This window comes from Erinaceus europaeus, chromosome 8, assembly GCF_950295315.1.
Source record: "Erinaceus europaeus chromosome 8, mEriEur2.1, whole genome shotgun sequence".
Taxonomy (NCBI): domain Eukaryota; kingdom Metazoa; phylum Chordata; class Mammalia; order Eulipotyphla; family Erinaceidae; genus Erinaceus; species Erinaceus europaeus.
In genome coordinates, this window is record NC_080169.1 from 2,509,136 (window position 1) to 2,530,614 (window position 21,479).

Below are 21,479 nucleotides of genomic sequence, written 5' to 3' on the forward strand. Positions count from 1 at the left end.
GATAGATAGATAGATAGATAGATAAACGGGAAAGTGAGCAGGGCAGTGGCACACCAGATTAAGTGCACATAATACAACCTGCAAGGATCCGCGCAAGGATCCATGTTCAAGACCCTCGGCTCTCCACCTGCAGGGGAGGTCTCTTCACAAGCAGTGAAGCATGTCCGCTGGTGTCTGTTGCTCTTTCTCCCTCTCTATCTTCCTCTGCTCTCTCAATTTCTCTCTGTCCTATCCAAAAAAAAAAAGGCCACAGGAGCAGTGGATTTGTAGTAGAAGGAGAAAAAGATCAGACATCACTCTGGTTCATGTGCTGCTGAGAATTGAACTCTGGACCACATGCTTGAGAGTCCAATGCTTTATCTGCTGTACCACCTCTCGAACCACCGTTACCAGGTTTTTTTTTTTTGTTGCCAGGGTTTTAATCTGAGAGCATATGCTCCTATGTCTCCTAGACTGTACAAAAGTTTGTTTTACATGCAGTTCTTGGCAGACTCAACTAAAGCATTGTCCTGTTTACTTGCTAATGGACTCGTCATTAAACTAAAACATTGTATATTTGGGACTTTAGTATTTTCATACTTTGGACAGAAAACTGGATTGCTTCAAAGTGTGGGTAATTTTTTTTTTCTTAAGATACTTTGAGACATTTCTTAGCTCTATTTGTGTCTGTACAAACAAGGAGCTTAAACTCATTTATTCAGAACTGGAATTGGAGAGTTCTATTGTTTAAATAATTACATTTTATTCAGACATGATGGAAATAATGCAGTGTCATCAGGGAAATATTTTATCTAATGATATAATCTAACTGAGCCTTAGGCTGTTTTTACTGTATTAACATTCTGTGTCATCAGTCCGTCACTTCTTCATAATAAATAATATTTTAGTAAAACACTTTATTGAAAGTGAATTACTTAGAACTGATACAGTGAGGGATGCGGCTCACCTTGTAGAGGACATACTTTGCATTGTGCAAGGACTGTGGCCCAGCCCCTAGTCTAGTCGGGTGAAGCAGTGCTACAGGTATCTCTCTCTCCCTTTCAGCATAATCATTGTATTATTTCTCCCTCTCCATCTCCATGTCCCCTTCCCCTCTCAATTCCCTTCTGTCCTATCAAATAAATAAATAATAAAAAATAGTAATGGGGGGCTGGGCGGTGGTGCACCAGGTTAAGTGTAGCTAGTAGAAAGCGCAAGCAGCTGCATAAGGATCCTGGTTTGAGCCCGCGGCTCCCCACCTGCACCGGGGTTGCTTCACAAGCGGTGAAGCAGGTCTGCAGGTGTCTGTCTTTCTCTCTGTCATATGCACTAACGTGGAAAAATGGCCTCTCGGAGCAGTGGATTCCTAGTGCTGGCATCGAGCCCCAGTGATAACCATGGAGGCAGAAACAAACAAACAACAACAACAAAAATCCAAAGTTAACAGGAATGAGTCTATTAAAAAAGAAAAGAATGGATGTAGAGGGAAAGACAGTACTATTTAAAGACCATAAAGAATTGTTTATTTTCCTTCTTAGGAACCTTGGGTAATGTGGAACATGGGAACCAGTATCATATCAAATTGATGTATGAACATAATCTCCAGAGGACAGCCTGCACTATGACACATGGGCCATTTGGCGGCGTGAAAGGTAATTTGTATCTGATTGTGAGTCTGCTGTTGCACGGACCAGATTTAGGACATTTGCTCCTGTAAAATTGGAGGCTTGTGTGGGATGAATCTCAGAGACAGTTAAACCCCTTTTACTGAGGTATGTGTATTCAGATGCCCACATGAAAAAGTGAAAAAAGAAACCTTTCAGTCTTAAATTTTGTTTGATTTTTATGTGGCTAGTACTTTTATGTGGTCTGTCGAGGCGGTTTGATGCATTTTTTTCGCTCTTAGTGTATGGATTGACTAAAATGGATCTTTTGGGTGGTGAAACTGTGTGCCTACTTCTCTCGAGGGAAGAAGGGTTTAACTTTCTTCCTTTCTTTTTCTAATGCAACTGGGGTCTTACATGTGATCTGATTGTTCCTGGGCCAGTTTTTTCATGCCTTTGTCTCTTTCTTTCTTTTGATAGAGATAGAGTGGGAAGGGGGAGATAGAGATGGAGAGAGAAGGAGACACCTGCAGCCCTGTTTTACTATTTGTGAAGCTTTCCCCACTGCAGGTGGGGAGAGGGGGCGTGAACTCTGGTCCTTGCACATGGTAATGTGTGCCATCATCGCCTGTCCTCTTGGGCTAACATTTTCATTCAGATATAGAGAAAGAAAGAGATACCACAGCATCAGAGCCCCCCCCATTCTGTGCCACTCTTGTGTGATGCCAGGATGTGAACCTTGGTTTTGCACGTGGCAAGGCATTCACCCTAGCTGATGACCTCTCTGACACCAGGCAGTGTCCATCTCTTTGACTGGGGCCCTGTTCTTCCTGATTTAAGTGGGTCGAAGCTATAGACCTCTCTCTACCCCACCCATCCTCAGAACCACTGTGCATAGTTGTGTTTTTTCTTTTTTAAAAAATGTTTTATTCATTTATTATTGAATAGAAATAGAAATTGGGAGGGGAGGAGGGACAGAGAGGGAGAGAGACAGAGAGACACCTGCAGCCCTGCTTCACCACTTGTGAAGCTTTCCCCCTGCAGGTGGGGACCAGGGGCTTGAACCCAGGTCCTTGCACACTGTAATGTGCGTGCTTAACCAGGTGTGCCACCGCCTGGCCCCTGTAAGTTGTTTTCCACACGGAGCCCCCATCCCAGGTTCAAGTCCCCAGCACCACCATAAGCCTGAACTGAGCAGTGCTCACATCTTTCTCTGTGTGTATCTTTTTCTCTGTATCTTTTTCAATAAAACAAACAAACAAGGTAAATATTGAAACCATTTCCTTAAAATCAGAAAAATCTGATATGATTAGGAGCCTGTTTTCCTTGTTTATTTATAAATTATTTAATTTATGTGAATTAAACTTTATTTAATTTACATTATGTATATATTAATTTCAGTGTTTTCCATTCTCAATTCTCAAAAGGCAAATTGTTCAACTCTATACATCTGGGATCCCAAAATAACAAGGAAAAAGTACTTTGCTCTTAAATTGTTTCGGTAGCTGCAGGACAGCTTTGTAGATCTTGTGAGAAATATTATATAGACTGTGCTTTTACTTTTTATCACATCAGGCTAACTCAGTTAAAATAAAATTTTGAATAAATTAAATTAAAAGAAAGTTCTTTTTTTGGTTACATTTTTGCTAGATTTAATAGTGAACCTCTACAGTAGTAAAAGTCACTACTCGTTTTGAAAAAGAACAGCTGACTCTGTACTTACATGGCCTTTGACTCTGTGCTTACATGGCCTCTGACTCTGTACTTACATGGCCTCTGACTCTACTTACATGGCCTCTGACTCTGTGCTTACACGGCCTCTGACTCTGTAGTTACATGGCCTCTGACTCTACTTACATGGCCTCTGACTCTGTGCTTACACGGCCTCTGACTCTGTGCTTACACGGCCTCTGACTCTGTGCTTACATGGCCTCTGACTGTGCTTACACGGCCTCTGACTCTGTGCTTACATGGCCTCTGACTCTGTGCTTACACGGCCTCTGACTCTGTGCTTACACGGCCTCTGACTCTGTACTTACACGGCCTCTGACTCTGTGCTTACATGGCCTCTGACTCTGTACTTACATGGCCTCTGACTCTGTGCTTACATGGCCTCTGACTCTGTGCTTACACGGCCTCTGACTCTGTGCTTACACGGCCTCTGACTCTGTGCTTACACGGCCTCTGACTCTGTGCTTACACGGCCTCTGACTCTGTACTTACATGGCCTCTGACTCTGTACTTACATGGCCTCTGACTCTGTGCTTACATGGCCTCTGACTCTGTACTTACATGGCCTCTGACTCTGTGCTTACATGGCCTCTGACTCTGTGCTTACATGGCCTCTGACTCTGTGCTTACATGGCTTCTGACTCTGTGCTTACATGGCCTCTGACTCTGTGCTTACATGGCTTCTGACTCTGTACTTACATGGCCTCTGACTCTGTACTTAAATGGCCTCTGACTCTGTGCTTACACGGCCTCTGACTCTGTGCTTACACGGCCTCTGACTCTGTGCTTACATGGCCTCTTCTATGAGTTCTTCAGTCACACCTAGTCTGCCTCTTGGAAATAAACAAACAGGGCATTCTGATATGTTTTTGCTTTTCTGTGGTTAAGCAGACAATTCTACGATTTAAACTAGAAATACCTGAGTAGTACAAGGAAGGGTTCCATTTCATTGAAACGCTTGTATAATATTGAAGTAGTTACAGGAGAACATGAAAGACTGCGGGGGTAGTAAACTAGTCAAAACAGCAACTCAGGAGGCCTAAGAAATGGGGTGTTAGTGCTGATGGGTACAGGTCTTCCCAGTGAGATCTCAGGAGGCCTAAGAATTGGGGTGTTAGTGCTGATGGGTATAGGTCTTCCCAGTGAGATGATGGGAGTGTTAGGACATGATCCAAAATATGGAAAAGTCATATAGCACTGCCTTATTTAAAAAAAATTCTGTGGTCCGGGAGGTGGCGCAGTGGTAAAGCTTTGGACTCTCAAGCATGAGGTCCCGAGTTGGATCCCCCGGCAGCACATGTGCCAGAGTGATGTCTGGTTCTTTCTCGCTCCTTCTACCTTTCTCATAAATAAATAAAATCTTTAAAAAACAAATTCTTTCTCTTCTTATTTCCTTACTTTTTATGAGTGTATATACGTGCATCATATTTGTAATATGGAAAAATTCGAGGTGAACTAAGTCAGTAATAAGGGAGAACAGCCAAGTGGTTTTCGTACAGAGATCAAGTGGGTTACTCATGAAGCTGATGAGAGACATGTTGTTTGCTGCTGCACCCAGGGCATGTTGGACTCCTGGCACCACACGGAAGCGCCAAGGATACTTCTCTGTTACCACGAAGGGAGATGGAGTGGTGCTTTTAGAGTGGTGCTCTCTGACATCCTTTTCTGTCTTCCCCACCCTCTCTCTCTCTCTTTCTTCATCTTTGTCCCTTAAAAAAAATAAAGGGGGTCGGGCAGTACTGCAGTGGGTTAAGCGTACGTGGCCCAGGGCGCCAGGACTGGCTTAAGGATCCTGGTTTGAGCCCCTGGCTTCCCACCTGCAGGGGAGTCGCTTCACAGGCGGTGAAGCAGGCCTGCAGGTGTCTGTCTTTCTCTCCCCCTCTCTGTCTTCCCCTCCTCTCTCCATTTTCTCTGTCCTATCGAACAATGAACGATATCAACAGCAGTAATAACCGCAACAAGGCTACAACAACAAGGGCAACAAAAACTGGAAATAAAAAAAGGCCTCCAGGAGCAGTGGATTCATGGCACAGGCACTAAGCCCCAGCAGTAACCCTGGAGGCAAAAAAAGGGGGGGGTCAGATGGTAGCGCAGCGGGTTAAGCACACATGGTGCAAAGCGCAAGGACCGGAATAAGGATCCCGGTTCGAGCCCCCTGCTCCCCACCTGCAGGGGGTGAGCAGGTCTGCAGGTGTCTGTCTTTCTCTCCTCTCTGTCTTCCCCTCCTCTCTCCATTTCTCTCTGTCCTATTCAACAAGGACAACAACAATAATAACCACTATAACAATAAAACAACAAGGGCAACAAAAGAGGGAAAAGAATTAAAAATAAATAAAAGGAAGAAAGAAAGAAATTGGGCTGGCGGCAACTCAGTGTCGGCGTGTGTGCCCATGGCCCTTGGAACTCCGGCACTGCATACAGGTTGTTTTCCTGTTTGTTTGCTGAAATGAATACTTTTGAATATGTATCTTTACTTAGGTACCTAGTTATCTTCTTTTTTTAATTGTTGTAGTCGTTGTTGTTGTTGATGATGTCGTTGTTGGATAGGACAGAGGGAAATGGAGAGAGGAGGAGAGACAGAGAGGGGGAGAGAAAGACAGACACCTGCAGACCTGCTTCACCTTTTGTGAAGCCACCCCTCTGCATGTGGGGAGCCGGAGGCTCGAACTGGAGTCCTTACGCCGGTCCTTGTGCTCTGCGCCACGTGCGCTTAACCCACAGAGCTACTACCTGACTCCCCTCTAGTTATCTTCTTATATTAGTGTGTAAGAGTGGATTTATTGAACCTGAAGGTTATACATTTTTGATCTAATCTGAAATAGACCCCCCTCCTTAAAGACATTATTAATAAATGCTGAATACTATAAATCTTCTGAACATTAAAAAGAAAAGAATTACTTTCTAAGCCTAATGTCTCTAATATATGCCGAATGTGGGGGCAGGCCAATGTTAATTATTAAATTTTAAAAATTATCTTTATTTATTTGATAGAGAGAGAAGCTGAGAGAGAAGTGGGAGATACAGAGAAAGAGAGACAGAGACACCTGCAGCCCTGGGTCACCACTTGGAAGTTTCCCCCTTGCAGGTGGGGACAGGGCTTTGTACTGTGGTTCTTGTGTGTTGTAAAGTGCTCCGAACCAGGTGCGTCACCACCTGGCCCCCTGCGCCGATGTTTTAATAAGGAAATTTCTCAAGACGTAAATATCTCTCTTCTACCTTCTTCTGTATTAAAATGGCCTTGTAGGAATACTAAGCTGGATAATTATGTCACTAGTCTTCAAGAAAACAATGTCTTGGTTCTTGTGTGTTTTTCTTTTTTCCCCTTCATCATGAGAGCACTGCACAGCTCTTATGGTGGTGTGGAGAAATTGAAAATTGAACCCAGAACTTCAGGGTCTTAAACATGAAAGTCTTGTGCATAACCACTAGGCTATCTTCCCTGGTTCAAGAAAATGATCCAAATGAAAACATAGCAGGATTTTAAATAAGTGTCTTATAAACTTGGGAGTTTTTTTTTCTTTTTTCTTCCTTCTGTTTTTCCCCAATGTTCATTAGAAAGAACTGCCACTAGATGGCAGTCCTCTACAGCTTTGGGCCTTTGGCTTTGAGTAAGGTATGGTATGTTACAAATAATAGTCTGCTTTTTACTTAAAATAAATATTACATCTAAAAGCTGCAGAAAAGTAATGGTGTGGCTTAAAGAAGTTAATTATAATAGTAACATCTCTGAATATAAGGTTAGAGTTTAGCTGAGCCCTCAGACTCATTTGCATCAGAATTATAATGGGGTCATGATAAAAACGTGAATTCTGACTATCTGGGACCTGAGGGTTTTGAATTTCGTACATCCCCTCATCTGCTGTCAGGTATGAGACCAAGCAGTGTATAGGCTGAAGAACTTGCCCAAGATGATCCACAGTGAATAGCAGAGGAGGAGGTATAATTCGCTCATGTCTTCTGTTTCTAGAACTTTGTAGTATCAACCATATAAATCTGCCTCCTTATCTGAACAGTGGCTGACGTGACTTCCTTCAGACAAAAGAAAATCTTTCAGCAAGAAGTATGTTTTGATTTAGGCAGTTAATGCATGGGGTTGATATACTTTTTTTCTTTTTCTTTTACTTTACTCTTTTTTAAAAAAAACTTTAAAAATTTTATTTTATATTTTATTTATTTTCCCTTTTGCTGCTCTTGCTGTTTTTTATTGTTGTTGTAGTTATTGTTGTTGTTATTGATGTCATTGTTAGATGGGACAAAGAGAAATGGAGAGAGGAGGGGAAGACAGAGAGGGGAAGAGAAAGACAGACACCTGCAGACCTGCTTCACCACCTGTGAAGTGACTCCCCTGCAGGTGGCTGGGGGCTGGAACCGGGATCCTTAGGCTGGTCCTTGCGCTTAACCTGCTGTGCTACTGCCTGATTCCCCTTTTACTTTATTCTTGACTGCTACCTTGGTTCATAAAACAAGGTTAAGTCAGAGTTAGGGCTGGGCAGTGGCACACCTAATTAAGCACACATATCACCATGTGCAAAGACCCAGGTTCTATCCCCCGCTCCCCACTTGAAGGGGCTGCTTCATAAGTAGTGAAGTAGGTCTGCAGGTGCCTTTCTCTCTCCCACTCTATCTCCCCTACCCCTCTTAATTTCTTAGAGGGAAACTGAAGGGGTGAGGGAGATGGGGAGAGAGGAGAGCAACAGAGATACCTACTTGCTTCACTGCTCATGAAGCTTCATCCAATGCAGTTGGAGAGCAGCGTCTTGAACCCTGGTCTTTGAGCATGTTGACTTGTGTACTTAACCAGGTGCGCCACCACTCAGGCCATTTTTTCCCCCTTTTGTTGCCCTTGTTGTTGTAGCCTCGTTGTGGTTATTATTATTATTGCCATTGTTGATGTTGTTCTTTGCTGGATAGGACAGAGAGAAATGGAGAGAGGAGGGGAAGACAGGGGGAGAGAAAGACAGATACCTGCAGACCTGCTTCACCGCCTGTGAAGTGACTCCCCTGCAGGTGGGGAGCCGGGGGCTCGAACCGTGATCCCTACGCCGGTCCCTGCGCTTTGTGTCACAAGCGCTTTACCCACTGTGCCACCGCCCAACCCCCTAAATCGGTCTTGTGTAGCTGTGACAGACTGATAAAACCTTGGAGTTTATGTGGAATAGATGCATAGATTTTATAGGGCATATATAGGAATTCCATCCATCCATCCATCCCTCCATCCCTCCATCCATCCATTCTTCTTCTTCTTCTTCTAGCGTTTGCCCTTCTTCCGTAGCCAGTCAACAGGTCAGGTTGAAAGCTGTCAGGAGCTGCTTGTTGCTGGCTTTGAAAGTGACTGGGATCCATGTGGACTCAGTCGGCTAGGAAGGATCGTCAGTTTCCCCAATGAATGGGGACTCACGGGATGCACCACGGGAAGGTCGATCCAATGCATCCCATCCATCCATTCATGAGAATCTTCTGAATGCCCAGGCAGTATACTAGCTTTTTGGAATAGAAAGATGAATTAAATAAATACCAGAGGATTTCACTCAAAAGCAGAACTTAAGAAAGGACAGAAAGGGAAAACACAAAGTCAATTTTGACTGGGCTTTAAAACAAAGTAAAAACAGAGGACTCTGAGGAGGGTTGGCGGGGGGATTTGATGGAAAGGGGGTCTTTGGTCCCGGTGCGTGATGGTGGAGGGGGCCTTGAGTTGGGGGTGTGAGGGTTTTGCAGACACATACTTTGGGCGGAGGAGAAAGTGTATCCAGGTGTCAACAACTGTGCTGTAAGCCACCAATATGGTAATTACTAAAGAGCACATCTTAAATTACCAAGCAGCTCAAAGCCTAGCAGGCAAGAAAGGCAAAGATTTGACCATGCTACTCCCAGGGAAGCAAATCTAATTAGAGGTTGATCTGTATGCACAGAGTTTTGCTTTAGGGGCCAGGTGGTGGTGCACCTAGTGGAGCACACCTTACAAAGCGCTAGGAACCGGGTTTGAGCCCCCGGTCCCCACCTGCAGGGGGAAAGCTTTGCAAGTAGTGAAGCAATGTTGCAGGTGTTTCTCACTCTATCACCCCCTTCCCTCTCAAATTCTGGCTGTCTCTATCCAATATATAAATAAAGCTAATAAAAAATTAAAAAAAATTAAAAACAAACTTATAAGAAAATTAAAAAACCAAACCAAACCCAAAGTTATGCTGTTATTGTGTGTGTGTTTGGGGTGGGGTGGGAGGGGCTTAAGAGCATGGGAAGGTCTAGAAGAGTGTATTGTTATTTTGTAATTTCTGTTCTTCACTTTTATCTACTTTACTGATCCTGGTTTCCTGTACATGAGTAATGTTATAGTCTTTAGTGCAAAAGTTTCATTGTTCATCAGGTGAGCCATTCATTGATACCTTCTGGGATAATTTGTTCTACTTGAGAAGATTATCTTTTACAGCTTAAAACACTTCTTAGAAAGAGACACCTGCAACACTGCTTCACTACTCATGGGGCTCCTCCCTTGCAGTTGGAGACCCAGGACTTGAACCCGGTCTTCACACGTGCTAACATGTACACTCAACTATGTGCACTACTGTCAGTTTCCTCAAACTTTCTTTCTTTCTTTTTTTTTTTTTTAAAGATTTTATGTATTTATTAATGAGAAAGATAGGAGAGAAAGAACCAGACATCACTCGTACATGCATTGCCAGGAATTGAACTCAGGACCTCATGCTTTTGAGAGTCCAGTGCTTTATCCACTGTGCCACCTCCTGGACCACCAAAAATTTCTTTAATAAATAACCAGAGATTATTACCATCCTCTGATTCTTCCTTGCATTTCTACCACTCTCCAACCATTGTTGCTTCTTTGTTAGAATTTTTGTTCTACTTTTATCTCTTATTCACCCTCCTCTGTTTTCTGTCCTTTTACTGTGGTAAGAATGCTTAACATGGTTTCTACTCTTTGAAGTTTAAACACATGCAATGCAGAATTGTTATCTATAGGCAACTCTTTAATTTTTAAAATTACTTTTCTTGATAGATAGATATATCCAGATGATCACTCTGGCATATGGGATGCTAGGGTTTGAACTCAGGACCTCATGTTTGAGATCCAGTGCTGTTCCTGTTGTTCCACCTCCTGGGCCCCAACAGGGGCTTTATTTTCAGCCTACTTGGTAACAGGTAACTCAAGGTTTAAATGTTACCATTCAAACCCCAAGCCCCCAGTCCCTGTGTAGACCACATTTCCGCTCTGCTAGTGTGTGTGTGTGTTTTCTTCCAGCCTTGCTGTGGGTGTAGCTGAGGGTTATTTTAATTTCTTTAAGATTTTATTAATTTTATTCATGAGAAAGATACGAGGAGAGAGAGAAAGAGCCAGACATCACTCTGGTACATGTGCTGCTGGGGATTGAACTCAGGACCTCATGCTTGAGAGTCTAGTTTCTTAGCCACTGCGCCACCTCCCGGACCACGCTGAGGATTTTTTAAATTATAAGTGGTGGCAAGATAAAAATCTACCTTTTGAACCTTCAGTGTGATTCCCATCTCTTGCTTTTGTTTCCCTAGACAGGCAAGGCTTTCCTGGGTATAAATTGGTTTTAGCAACTCGTAGTCTTACCTGCCAAATTCTGGTCCATGTGGAAAAGCGGCTTTCTTTCTCCCCGTCGGTTCAGCAATGGTATCTTTCCCCTTCCTTCCTTCCTTAGACCCTCAGGCTTGAGAGTCTCTTTGCATAACCGTTATGCTGTCTACCCCTACCTACCCCAAAGGAATCTTTTCTTTCTTTTCTTTTCTTCTCTTCGCTCTTCTTTTCTTTTCTCTTCTTTTCAGAATTTTATTTTTTACTATTTATGTTCCCTTTTTTTTTTTTTTCCCTCCAGGGTTATTGCTGGGCTCGGTGCCTGTACCATGAATCCATCGCTCCTGGAGGCCATTTTTCCCCCTTTTTGTTGCCCTAGTTGTTGCAGCCTCTTTGTGGTTATTATTGCCATTGTTGACGTTGCTTTGTTGTTGGATAGGACAGAGAGAAATGGAGAGAGGAGGGGAAGACAGAGAGGGGGAGAGAAAGACAGACACCTGCAGACCTGCTTCACCGCCCGTGAAGCGACTCCCCTGCAGGTGAGGAGCCGGGGGCTCGAACCGGGATCCTTACGCCGGTCCCTGCGCTTTGCGCCACGTGCGCTTAACCCACTGCGCCACCACCCGACTCCCTTATGTTCCCTTTTGTTGCTCTTGTTTTATTGTTGCAGTTACTATTGTTGTTGTTGATATCGTTGTTGTTGGATAGGACTAAGAGAAATGGAGAGAGGAGGGAAAGACAGAGAGAGGGATTGAAAGACAGACACCTGCAGACCTGCTTCACCACCTGTGAAGTGACTCCCCTGCAGGTGGGGAGCCGGGGGCTGGAATCAGGATCCTTATGCCGGTCCTTGTGCTTTGCACCATGTGCACTTACCCCGCTGTGCTACCACCTGACCCCCAAGGAATCTTTTCTCACTCTGCGACTTTGAGCCAACTGAACAGCGCACTGTCATCAGAGGAGTGTTGCTGGTTAAAGCTGAGCCTGTTTTTCCCGCTAAGAAGAGTGGAGTGAGGCTGGTCTGGGGAGTATGAGTGAATGACTGTCATGATTTTGAGGAGCTCTGGGCTGACTAGTGAAAACACGAGTGGTTTGGACATGGCAGCAGCACACTGTTAGCTTTATTTGGGTGATCTCAGAGGAGTGCAAGTGAGAGAAATTCACTCCCAGTAGGAGAATTTCTGGATGGGATTTGGGACCACCACTAGCAGGTGGAGAGGCCGAGGAGTCTCCCCGGGTGCAGGGCAGTCCTGCTGGAACTCTTGTGTCTAGGCACGTGGTGTCTGTCCTACAGCTGTGGAGGGCAGCAGTGACTAGCATAGTGCTTTTATTTCGTTTCGTTTTTGTAACTCAAGGCTTGTCTATGGTTACCAGGTGTTATGTGCTGTTTTGCAGGGCGTGCACAGTAGACCTTGTGCTGGGTAAAAATATACTAATTTGGCCTATATTTACAGCTTGAGTTTGCAGTCAGTGTACTAAGAAGAAATGGGCAGCATGGGGTCACTGTGCTGTACAGGGCCTGCCTCTCACTGCTTTATAGCTGTAACAGGAGAGAGCGGCATAGGGCTGTGGTGGCAGAACAGAAATACACATGTCCATCTTGCCTTTGGTTTCACTTTTTCCCCTAGGGCCTTCCTGGGGTTCTGCTTAGAAGTGACCAGAGGTAAGCAGGGGTGGTGTGAGTGTGCCCTACGGGGTGTGTGTGGGCTGCGGGGGGTTAGCGGTTAATGGGTTTGCTCTGTTCTCAGGGCTGCATGCACTGACTGTCATTCTGGCTACCTGGGTGTGACTGCTTCAAGTGTTTGTTCATTTTTAGAGATTTGCTTTGCAAATCGACTTAAATGAATGCTTTGCAATACTGTATGCCATGTTTTGGTCCTTGCCTGGTTTGCATAGATCTCTTGCTTGGGTGGGGAGGCATGTTCCAAATTCTGTATCCATAGATTGAAATTTGAAATAATGTAGGACATGGATTTTATTCTGTCTTCTCTCTTCTTCTCCCTTTCAATGCTCCTTACCCCCAAATCTGTATACTTTCGTTGTAAAGGTAATCATGGCCTGCACGGGAGCTCACTTGGATGGATATTGTTTAGTTTTGTTTCTGATCGTACCTATTGCAAACTAAGCAAACTGAGGCCAACACAGGACATAGAGGAAGATGTGTAAGCACATTTCTAATCCGACATCTACAATAGACACAGACACAAAGGACTGTGAGTAAGAGGCTTTATTGAATAGATACTTCAAATTCAAGCTAGTAGTGAATTTAGGCCAGTAAGACAGTTTCCTTTCATAGATTTCTATAGCTTCATTATGCCAGGGGGTGCCCTGACCAGAAACCTTCAGTTATCTCAGACCATACCAATCTCCTCACAGAGGACGTAGCTGAAAGGGGTAGACCAGTATTCAAGAGGAGGAGCTGTGAGTAAAATGGGGAGGGCAGTCAACACACACACACAGACAAATGTACAAAGAATCAGACCACTGCTAAGGCCGGAGGAGAGGTGGGTTATAGCCAGTAGCCTATCTCTGGGGTGGGTAGTCAGAAAACCTACTCTGTATAGAACAACAAGGATCAAAGCTATCACAAGACCAAGGAGAATCAGTTCGAGATCTGACAGAGAGCAGAGCCTGAGCCGGCTGTTGTGGTCGGTCAGAAGGCTTAAGAGAATATATCTTGGCTGGCTCGCCAAGTGTTAGGGCACTTCTGATCCGAACCCACACAAACTGAAACGACTCCAGTATATAAGTGAAGTATAAGGAATTTATTCTTACATTTAAAAGAGTGAAAATAAGGCCAGCCCACATACTTACAAAGAGACAACACCAAAAGACAAAGACAAAGACAGACCTCCGCTGAGGGATCCCAGGCCGGAGTTGCTCTGAGATCACCAGGCTTGAAATTCACCCTCTTTTAAAAGGGAAAAGCGAAGGGGGGGGGGGGGGTCTGCATGATTGGGTGGTCTGCATGTCCTTGCTAATTTATCTTTGGGGTAAAAGTCTCAAGGAGAACATTCCATTCTTATCTTCTAGGGAGGAAGCCAGCGGTGTTTACAGAAGCCAAATGGACAGGTTAACATAGAGCTGAGGAGGCAGGAGTTACAGGGTATGAAGTTTCAAGATAAACATTTGTATCTGCCTGGTGCAGAGCTGAAACAATGCATTAGTGTATTTCATCTTAGCTAGTTTCTACAACACTTTCTCTACTTTAATGGACTAGTCTAAATTTGGGGAATTCCATTTCCTCACAGATAGTCCACTTGTTTTGTCATGGGTATGACTCAAGTTCTAGCCTGGCTTTCACTGCACTGAAGGAAGTATAATGTCTTTCTCTCTTTCTGCTTCTGAATCTGAAGAGGTTGGCCTGCTGTGGTGAAGCCCCACTGATAATTAAAATAAACAAACAAAAAGCAAATGTTTACAAAGGAATATTTTAGGGGCAAGTGGTGGTGTTCCTGTGAGAGCACGTATTGCCATGAACCAGGACCGAGGCTCAGATTCCCGGGCTCCAGTCTGTGTGTTGGGGTGGGGAGCTTCACAAGTGGCCGAGCAGTGCTGCAGCTGTCTGTCTCTCTCACTCCTTTTGAGCACATGTTCCGGAGGAATATTTTAAACACACGGATCTATAGAAAAGAAAATTAGCACCACCTACCAAATGGTCAAAAATACTATTACCCACAATGTTCCAACTTAACTTAGAGTCATTATATAGTTCCAGAATTTAGCAAGCTCCCCATGTAAAGGAAAAGCCCACTGGAAAGGTTGATATGTTTCTCATGTAAAGCACGGCGCTATGTAATATGAACATAGCAAGGGATGGTAATAAATATGTTTAATATCACTGCCTGTGAAGGGACTCCTCCCCTGCAGGTGGGGAGCCGGGGGCTCGAACCGGGATCCTTACACTGGCCCTTGAGCTTCATGCCACATGTGCTTAACCCACCGCACTACCGCCTGACCCCCTGTCTGTCTATCAAAAAAAAAAAAATAAATAAAAGGGAAAGGAAAAAGTGGCCATTGAGAGCAGTGGATTCATAGTGCAGTCAACCAGCTCCAAATATAACTGTGGGGGCAAAATAAGGAAAGAAAAAGAAGAAAGAGAAAAATGTAGATTTATTAGCAAACACACAGGAAAACACGTTCCTTAGGCTTATTTTCAAACAGCAAAAATCTGCAACCTCCCTGCCACCCTGCCCTTGGTCCTCATGCAGCTTCATTCATATTCTTCTTTCAACCAAAGCCCTGCTCTGCTCTGGCTTACGGTGGTGCGCATGAGACCCTCTTTGCATAACCATTATGCTACCTACCCCCTCCCTTCATATTCTTATCAGACTGCTCAGTCATATGAAATAGTTTCAGAGGGCATTTTTTAGTAGTGGTTTAACAGTATTTTTATAAAATCACAAGATCTTAGCAGCATATTCATACCCTTACATGGTACATGCAAGCCCCAACACCCGTTCCCAAATCCTGCACTCTCCTCTACCGACCACCAGAGTGTTCACAAGGTCCAAGAGACAGTGAAGTCGTCTTTAAATTATATACATATGTTATTTATTTAAGCTATTTATTAGTGGATAAAGACAGAGAGAAATTGAGAGGGATGGGGGAGAGAGAGGGAGAGAGACAGAGAGGCACCGGTATCCCTGCTTCACCGCCCTGCAGGTGGGGGCTGGGGGCTTGAACCTGGGTCCTTACACATTGTAATGTGTGCACTTAACCAGGTGCGCCACTGCCTGGCCCCCTTCTGTAAGTATATTTTTTGCAAGTTCATTTATCTAGTCACTTTTTACTTCACATCTAAGTGAAGCCACTCAGTAGGTGTCTTTCACCTCTCTACGTTTTGCGCCATTTGGAAATAATGGGTGGGACTTGAGTCAATGGTGACTATTTCAAACAGAAAAGGGGCTCTTTACCTCTGAGAATATATGACCACTAGGTACTAAGTTTACTATTTTTTAATTAATGGTTTAATAATGCTTTACAAGATTATAAGACGTACAAAAAGACTTTCCTGTCTGAGGCTCTGAGTCCCTGTTCCATCCCCAGCACCACCATCAGCCAAGATTGAGCAGTGCTGTCATTTCTCTCTGCATGTATCTTTCTACTTTCTATAACTCTCTCATTAAAATAAAGGAATAAAATATAAAAAAAATGACATAAAGGGAATAAATGAAGGAAGGGCATTTGTTATTCTGGTATCTTTTCTTTCTCCATGTTGTCTACTTTCTCTCTGGCTTTATCTTTCTTTAAATTTGAGTGTTTATAGTAAGAATCTTGGAATTTCCTCTATTTCTAACCTGGTCTCTTTTTCCAGGTGGAACTTGAATCACACCGTGCTTGCATATAGTTTAGCTCTGCTGATTATTGGAAACATCCTTGCCGGTCTCTGTCTCTTTCCTCCCTTAATTCTTTTTATTTTCTTTTTTAAAGTTTATTTTAACCAGAGCACTCCTCAGCTCTGGCTTATAGTCTTGCTAGAAGTTGAAGCTGGGACCTTTTCGTATGACCAATATGCTGTTTTCCTTACACAAAATCCATGTCTCTCGATGATCACCATTTTTTTCTCTTTTTTTAAAATTTTATTTATTTACTTATTTTTTGACTCTAGGATTATTGCTGGGGCTCGGTGCCTGCAGTATGAATCCACTACTCCTGGAGGCTATTTTTCCCATTTTGTTGACCTTGTTCTAGTTGTTATTGTTGTCATAGCTGTTGTTGTTGGATAGGACAAAGAGAAATGGAGAGAGGAGGGGAAGACAGAGAGGAGAGAAAGACAGACACCTGCAGACCTGCTTCACCGCTTGCGAAGCGACCTCCTGTAGGTGGGGAGTTGGGGGCTTGAACCGGGATCCTTATGCCGGCCCTTGCGCTTTGCGCCATGTGCGCTTAACCCGCTGCGCTACCGCCCAACACCTGGTCACCATTTTTCAAAGACCATGGCAGAAAGTCGTGTCCTGTCCTTTGTTTGACTTCTGATGATTATATCTACTACTCTCTTCCATTTATTTATTTGTTTAATCTTCATCACATAATGGAAAGAGTATTTTGAAAGCAGTTTCTCTGTAATAAATAAATATATATATATATTTCTGTTGGACAAGTTTTCTGATCTCAGACTTGCTGATATTAGAAATCTTACTGACTTGTAATTTTGCCTTGTGCTCACTAAATATCCGCTTTCCTTGTAGTTTGTCCACCAGGTACATTCCTTTGACTAATATGCCATGAGCCCTACCTTTCAGACTGTGTCCCGTTATCACAAGAAACCTACCTTAAAAAATTTTTTTTCCTTTATTTTATTTATTCCCTTTTGTTGCCCTTGTTTTTTATATTGTTGTAGTTATTATTGATAGTGTAGTTGTTGGATAGGACAGAGAGAAATGGAGAGAGCAGGGGAAGACAGAGGGGGAGAGAAAGACAGACACCTGCAGACCTGCTTCATTGCCTGTGGAGTGACCCCCCTCCCCATAGGAGGGGAGCCCGGGGCTCGAACCGGGATCCTTACACCAGTCCTTGCGCTTCGCACCACGTGTGCTTAACCTGCTGTGTTACCGCCCGACTCCCGAGAAACCTGCTCTTATGGTCCTGCTAATACAGTAACTTAGAGAGCGCCTTAGGCTGCGGTTGATTGCCTAGAAAACTAAGCATGTGATTCGAGGGCTCTGACTTGCAAGCCAGACCCTGGCTCCTCCTTGCCTTCTGAGGAGGCGAGAGGCCGAGCTCAACCACCAGCGATCCACTCACTCATGCCACACGCAAGGAGGCTTACATAATAGGCCAGAATCCTGGCTGTGAGCATGTGAAGATCTTCTGGGGAGAATGACATACATGGAGAGGGGCAGGAAGTCAACACACCTTTCTCCCACACTTGGCTTTGTTAAAAATATTTTAAATTATCTTTATTTATTTGTTGAATAGAGGCAGTCAGAAGTTTAGAGGGAAGGGAGTGATAGGGAGAGAGACAGAGACACCTGCAGCCCTGCTTCACCACTTAATAAAGCTTCCCCCTTGCAGGTGGGGACTGGAGGCTCGAACCCGGGTCCTCGCGCACGGTAACATGTGCGCTCGACCGGGTGTGTCACTGCCGGGCCCCTTTTCGTACTTTGCTTTATGTATCTCTTCTATTGGACTGTTTCTGTGTTCAGCTCCTTTGTAGGAAATCAGCTGTCTAGTGAGTTGGTGATTTTCTGGATTTGCTACGATAGCGAAATAACCAAACCTAAGGAAGACGTCTTGGGAATCTCTGGTTAAAAACATTTCTATTTCTTTTACTATTATTATTATTTTCTTTTAAATTCAAGGCACTTTATTTATTTATTTGTTTGTTATTGGATAGAGACAGAGAGAAATTGAGAGGGCACCAGGGGACAGAGAAGGAGAGACGCCTGTAACTCTGTTTCTGCTTGCGAAGCTTTCCCCTGCAGTTGGAGACCAGGGGCTTGAACCCAGGTCCTTGTGTACTATAGTGTGTGAGTTTAACCAGGTGCACCACTGCCTGGCCCCAGGGAATCTCTTGCTTATAGGTGAGAAACACAGATAATAATTTGGGCCTGGGAAGGCCACTAGAATTCTTACACTGAGTCATGGGGATCCTCTGTTTAAAAATTTGTTTTTAAAATTCTCTTTAGAATGGGGAGATCCAGAGGGAGAGATACAGGGAAACACCTGCTTCACCACTTGCGAAGTCTTCCCCCTGCAGGTGGAGACTGAGGGCTTGAACCCGAGGCCTCGTGTATTGTAGTGTGTGTCAGCTAGATGTGCCACCACTCACCTCCTGGGTTCTCTGAGCCTCTAGCTAAAGGGTTAGACACCTCGATCGCTGCTGAGGGCTTGTGAGTGACCATAGCAATATGAAGTGCTTAACCTGAAGTCAGACACAATCTGTAAGTAAAAGCGTCAGGATTAGATTAAATTCTTTCTCTTTTGGGAGTCGGGCGGTAGCGGTGGTGCAGCAGGTTAAGCGCAGGTGGCACAAAGCGCAAGGACTGGCGTAAGGATCCTGGTTCGAGCCCCCAGCTCCCCACCTGCTTCATAGGGGAGTCGCTTCACAGGTGGTGAAGCAGGTCTGCAGGCGTCTTTCTCTCCCTCTCTGTCTTCCCCTTCGCTCTCCGTTTCTCTCTGCCCTATCCAACAACGACGACATCAGTAACAATGGTAACTATAACAATAAAACAATAAGGGCAACAAAAGGGAATAAATAAATATTTTTTAAAAAATTCTTTCTCTATTAAATGTTTCTTTCCTCTCGTATTTAAGAAAGAAGTTTGGGCTTAGGGGGACAGCATAATGCTTATGCAAAAGACTTCCATTCCTGAGGCTCTGAGGTACTTGGTTCAGTCCCCAGCCCTACTGTAAGCCCGAGCTGAGCAGCACTCTGGGCATTCTGTGTGTCTTTCTCTCTGTATCTCTCTCTCATTAAAATAAAATAAAGTAAAATATCTTAAAAAAAAAAAAAAAGAAAGAAGTCTGGTGGAAGTCCTGTCCACATTGCAGTTACAGAGTTTGTCTCCAGTATGAAGTCTGCTGTTAACTAAGATCTGAGCTCTGGTTGAAGATGCTGCTTCATTGATCCCAGTCACAAGCTCTGCATAGGCCGGCTTGGAATGCACACCTTTGTTGCAACTGGGCTGCAAGACACCCAAAATATACATCCTCTATCCTAGCAAAATCCTGAGTCTTATTTATTTTTTAAATATATATATATTTAAATATCTTGATTGATCAATTGACTGGATAGAGACAGAGAGAAATGGAGAGGGGAGGGAGAGATGAAGAGGAAGAGAGACAGACACCTGAAGAAGCCCTGCTTCACCACTCAGGAAGTTTTCCCCCTGCAGGTGAGGACCAGGGGCTTGAACCTGGGTCCTTGTGCACTGTAGTGTCTGCGCTTAACCAGGTGCGCCACCGCCTGGCCTCTTGTTTGTTTATTTTTAATGCCACCAGAGTTATCACTCGGGCTCACTGTGAACCCGCTGCTCCAGGTGTCCACTTTTTCCTTTATTTCCCTCAATTTTCTGTGATAGGACGGAGAGAAAAATTGAGAGAGGAGGGGGAGATAGACACTTGCAGACCTGCTTCAACGCTTGTGAAGTGTCCTCCCCCCCCGCAGGTGGGGAGTGGGTGCTGGAACACAGGCCTTTGTGCATGATAATGTGTGGCGTGCCACCACCTGGCCCCTTGTTTTCTTGTTAGCAAGTATATATTGAGCAACTGCTACAGTTCACGGGCCACAGTAGTTACGATATGCTATCGCAGCAAAAATGGAAGTCATTACTTGGACCTCCTGGGCTTGTTAATACTCAGATAATTTTCTAATATGCCACTGAGGCAGTATTTCTCCAAGTCAAGCTTGCCAGTAGAAATAATGAATTCTCTTATTTACTTGGACTTAGGTTCTTATGCATTATTCATATTTTTGTCTTTTAACATACAAAGCAATATTCAGAAACTGTATTTGTGATAATGCTTGCGCACAGAAGTTTTAAAATTTAATTTTCATTTCTTTAATATTTAACATAATAACCATTTCTCCTTTTTCTTTTTATCCTTTTATCTCTTCTCTGCCTTATGAAAGCTCATTTCCATTATTATTTTTTTTTTTTTAGTTATTTGACTTCAGATTTTATTTCAGATGACATTTTAGAAAAGCATATTTTTTATCAAGGAAAGTTTGACGTCAGAGTATAGACAGTGCGGGTATGGAAAGGATTATGAAGGTCTGACAGCACAGTATTCCCATGTTTATAACTGAGATAGAAAGAAAATACCGTCTATAAAAGGTTCAGTATGCTTGGAATATAATTGTCAGAAAATGAGGTGAAGAGGTATTACTAATAATATATATGAGCAAGGCTGAATATTTCTTAAATCATAAAATGACTTCTGTGAGCTTGTAGGGGATTATATTGTCACATCAATAAAACTTCATGAATTCTTTGGGATGCAAAGTCTGCCAAAGAAAATAGGGAGCTGAAGATTAAGGAAGTTGTTCCCCACCTTCATCTTGAGGCAACTTAGATAATCAGATCCTCAGTGTTCACATAATTTCTAATTTTCTTTTAAATTTTTTTTATTATCTTTATTTATTTATTGGATAGAGACCGTCAGAAATTGAGTGGAAGGGAGAGACAGAGAGGGAGAGAGACAGAGAGACCCCTGCAGCCCTGCTTCACCACTCGCAAAGCTTTCCCCCTGCAGGTGGGGACCAGGGGCTTGAACCTGGGTCCTTGCGCACTGCAACACGTGCGCTCAAGCAGGTGCACCACTGCCTGGCCCCAATTTCTAATTTTCTAAAGTGGAACCTTCTTTCTTGTCTGACAAGGAAATGTATTAGTGACCACATATGGTGGTTGGGAGGCGATGGATGCTTCTTGAATCTGGATTCTTTGACTGCCATCCAGAGAGTGAACTGATATGTTGGACTTGGGTAGATGAACTGCCAGAACACAGCCTTCTTGTGTGTGTGTGTGTGTGTGTGTGTGTGTGTGTGTGTGTGTGTCACTACTACTGCTAGTTAAATATCAATGTGTGTGTGTGTGTGTGTCATTACTACTGCTAGTTAAATATCAATGTATGTGTGTGTCACTACTACTGCTAGTTAAATATAAATGTGT

General features: G+C 43.7%; 1 protein-coding gene across 6 annotated transcripts in view; it reads left to right on the top strand.

Moving 5' to 3' along the window:
* The window catches only part of BBS9 (Bardet-Biedl syndrome 9), a 420,670-nt gene that overhangs the window by 13,767 nt on the left and 385,424 nt on the right, over positions 1-21,479 (top strand). For 3 of the 6 annotated variants that reach the window (XR_009551114.1, XM_060195812.1, XM_060195813.1), the window contains exons 4-5: positions 1,518-1,631; positions 6,306-6,455. Coding sequence is in view for 4 of the 6 variants with exons in the window: in XM_060195812.1 (XP_060051795.1) it covers positions 1,518-1,631; positions 6,306-6,455 (264 nt within the window). In the remaining 2 variants the exon portion in view is untranslated. Of the gene's footprint in view, positions 1-1,517; positions 1,632-6,305; positions 6,456-21,479 lie in introns of those variants that run through there. The other 3 variants (XM_060195814.1, XM_060195815.1, XM_060195816.1) reach the window with 2 other exon arrangements.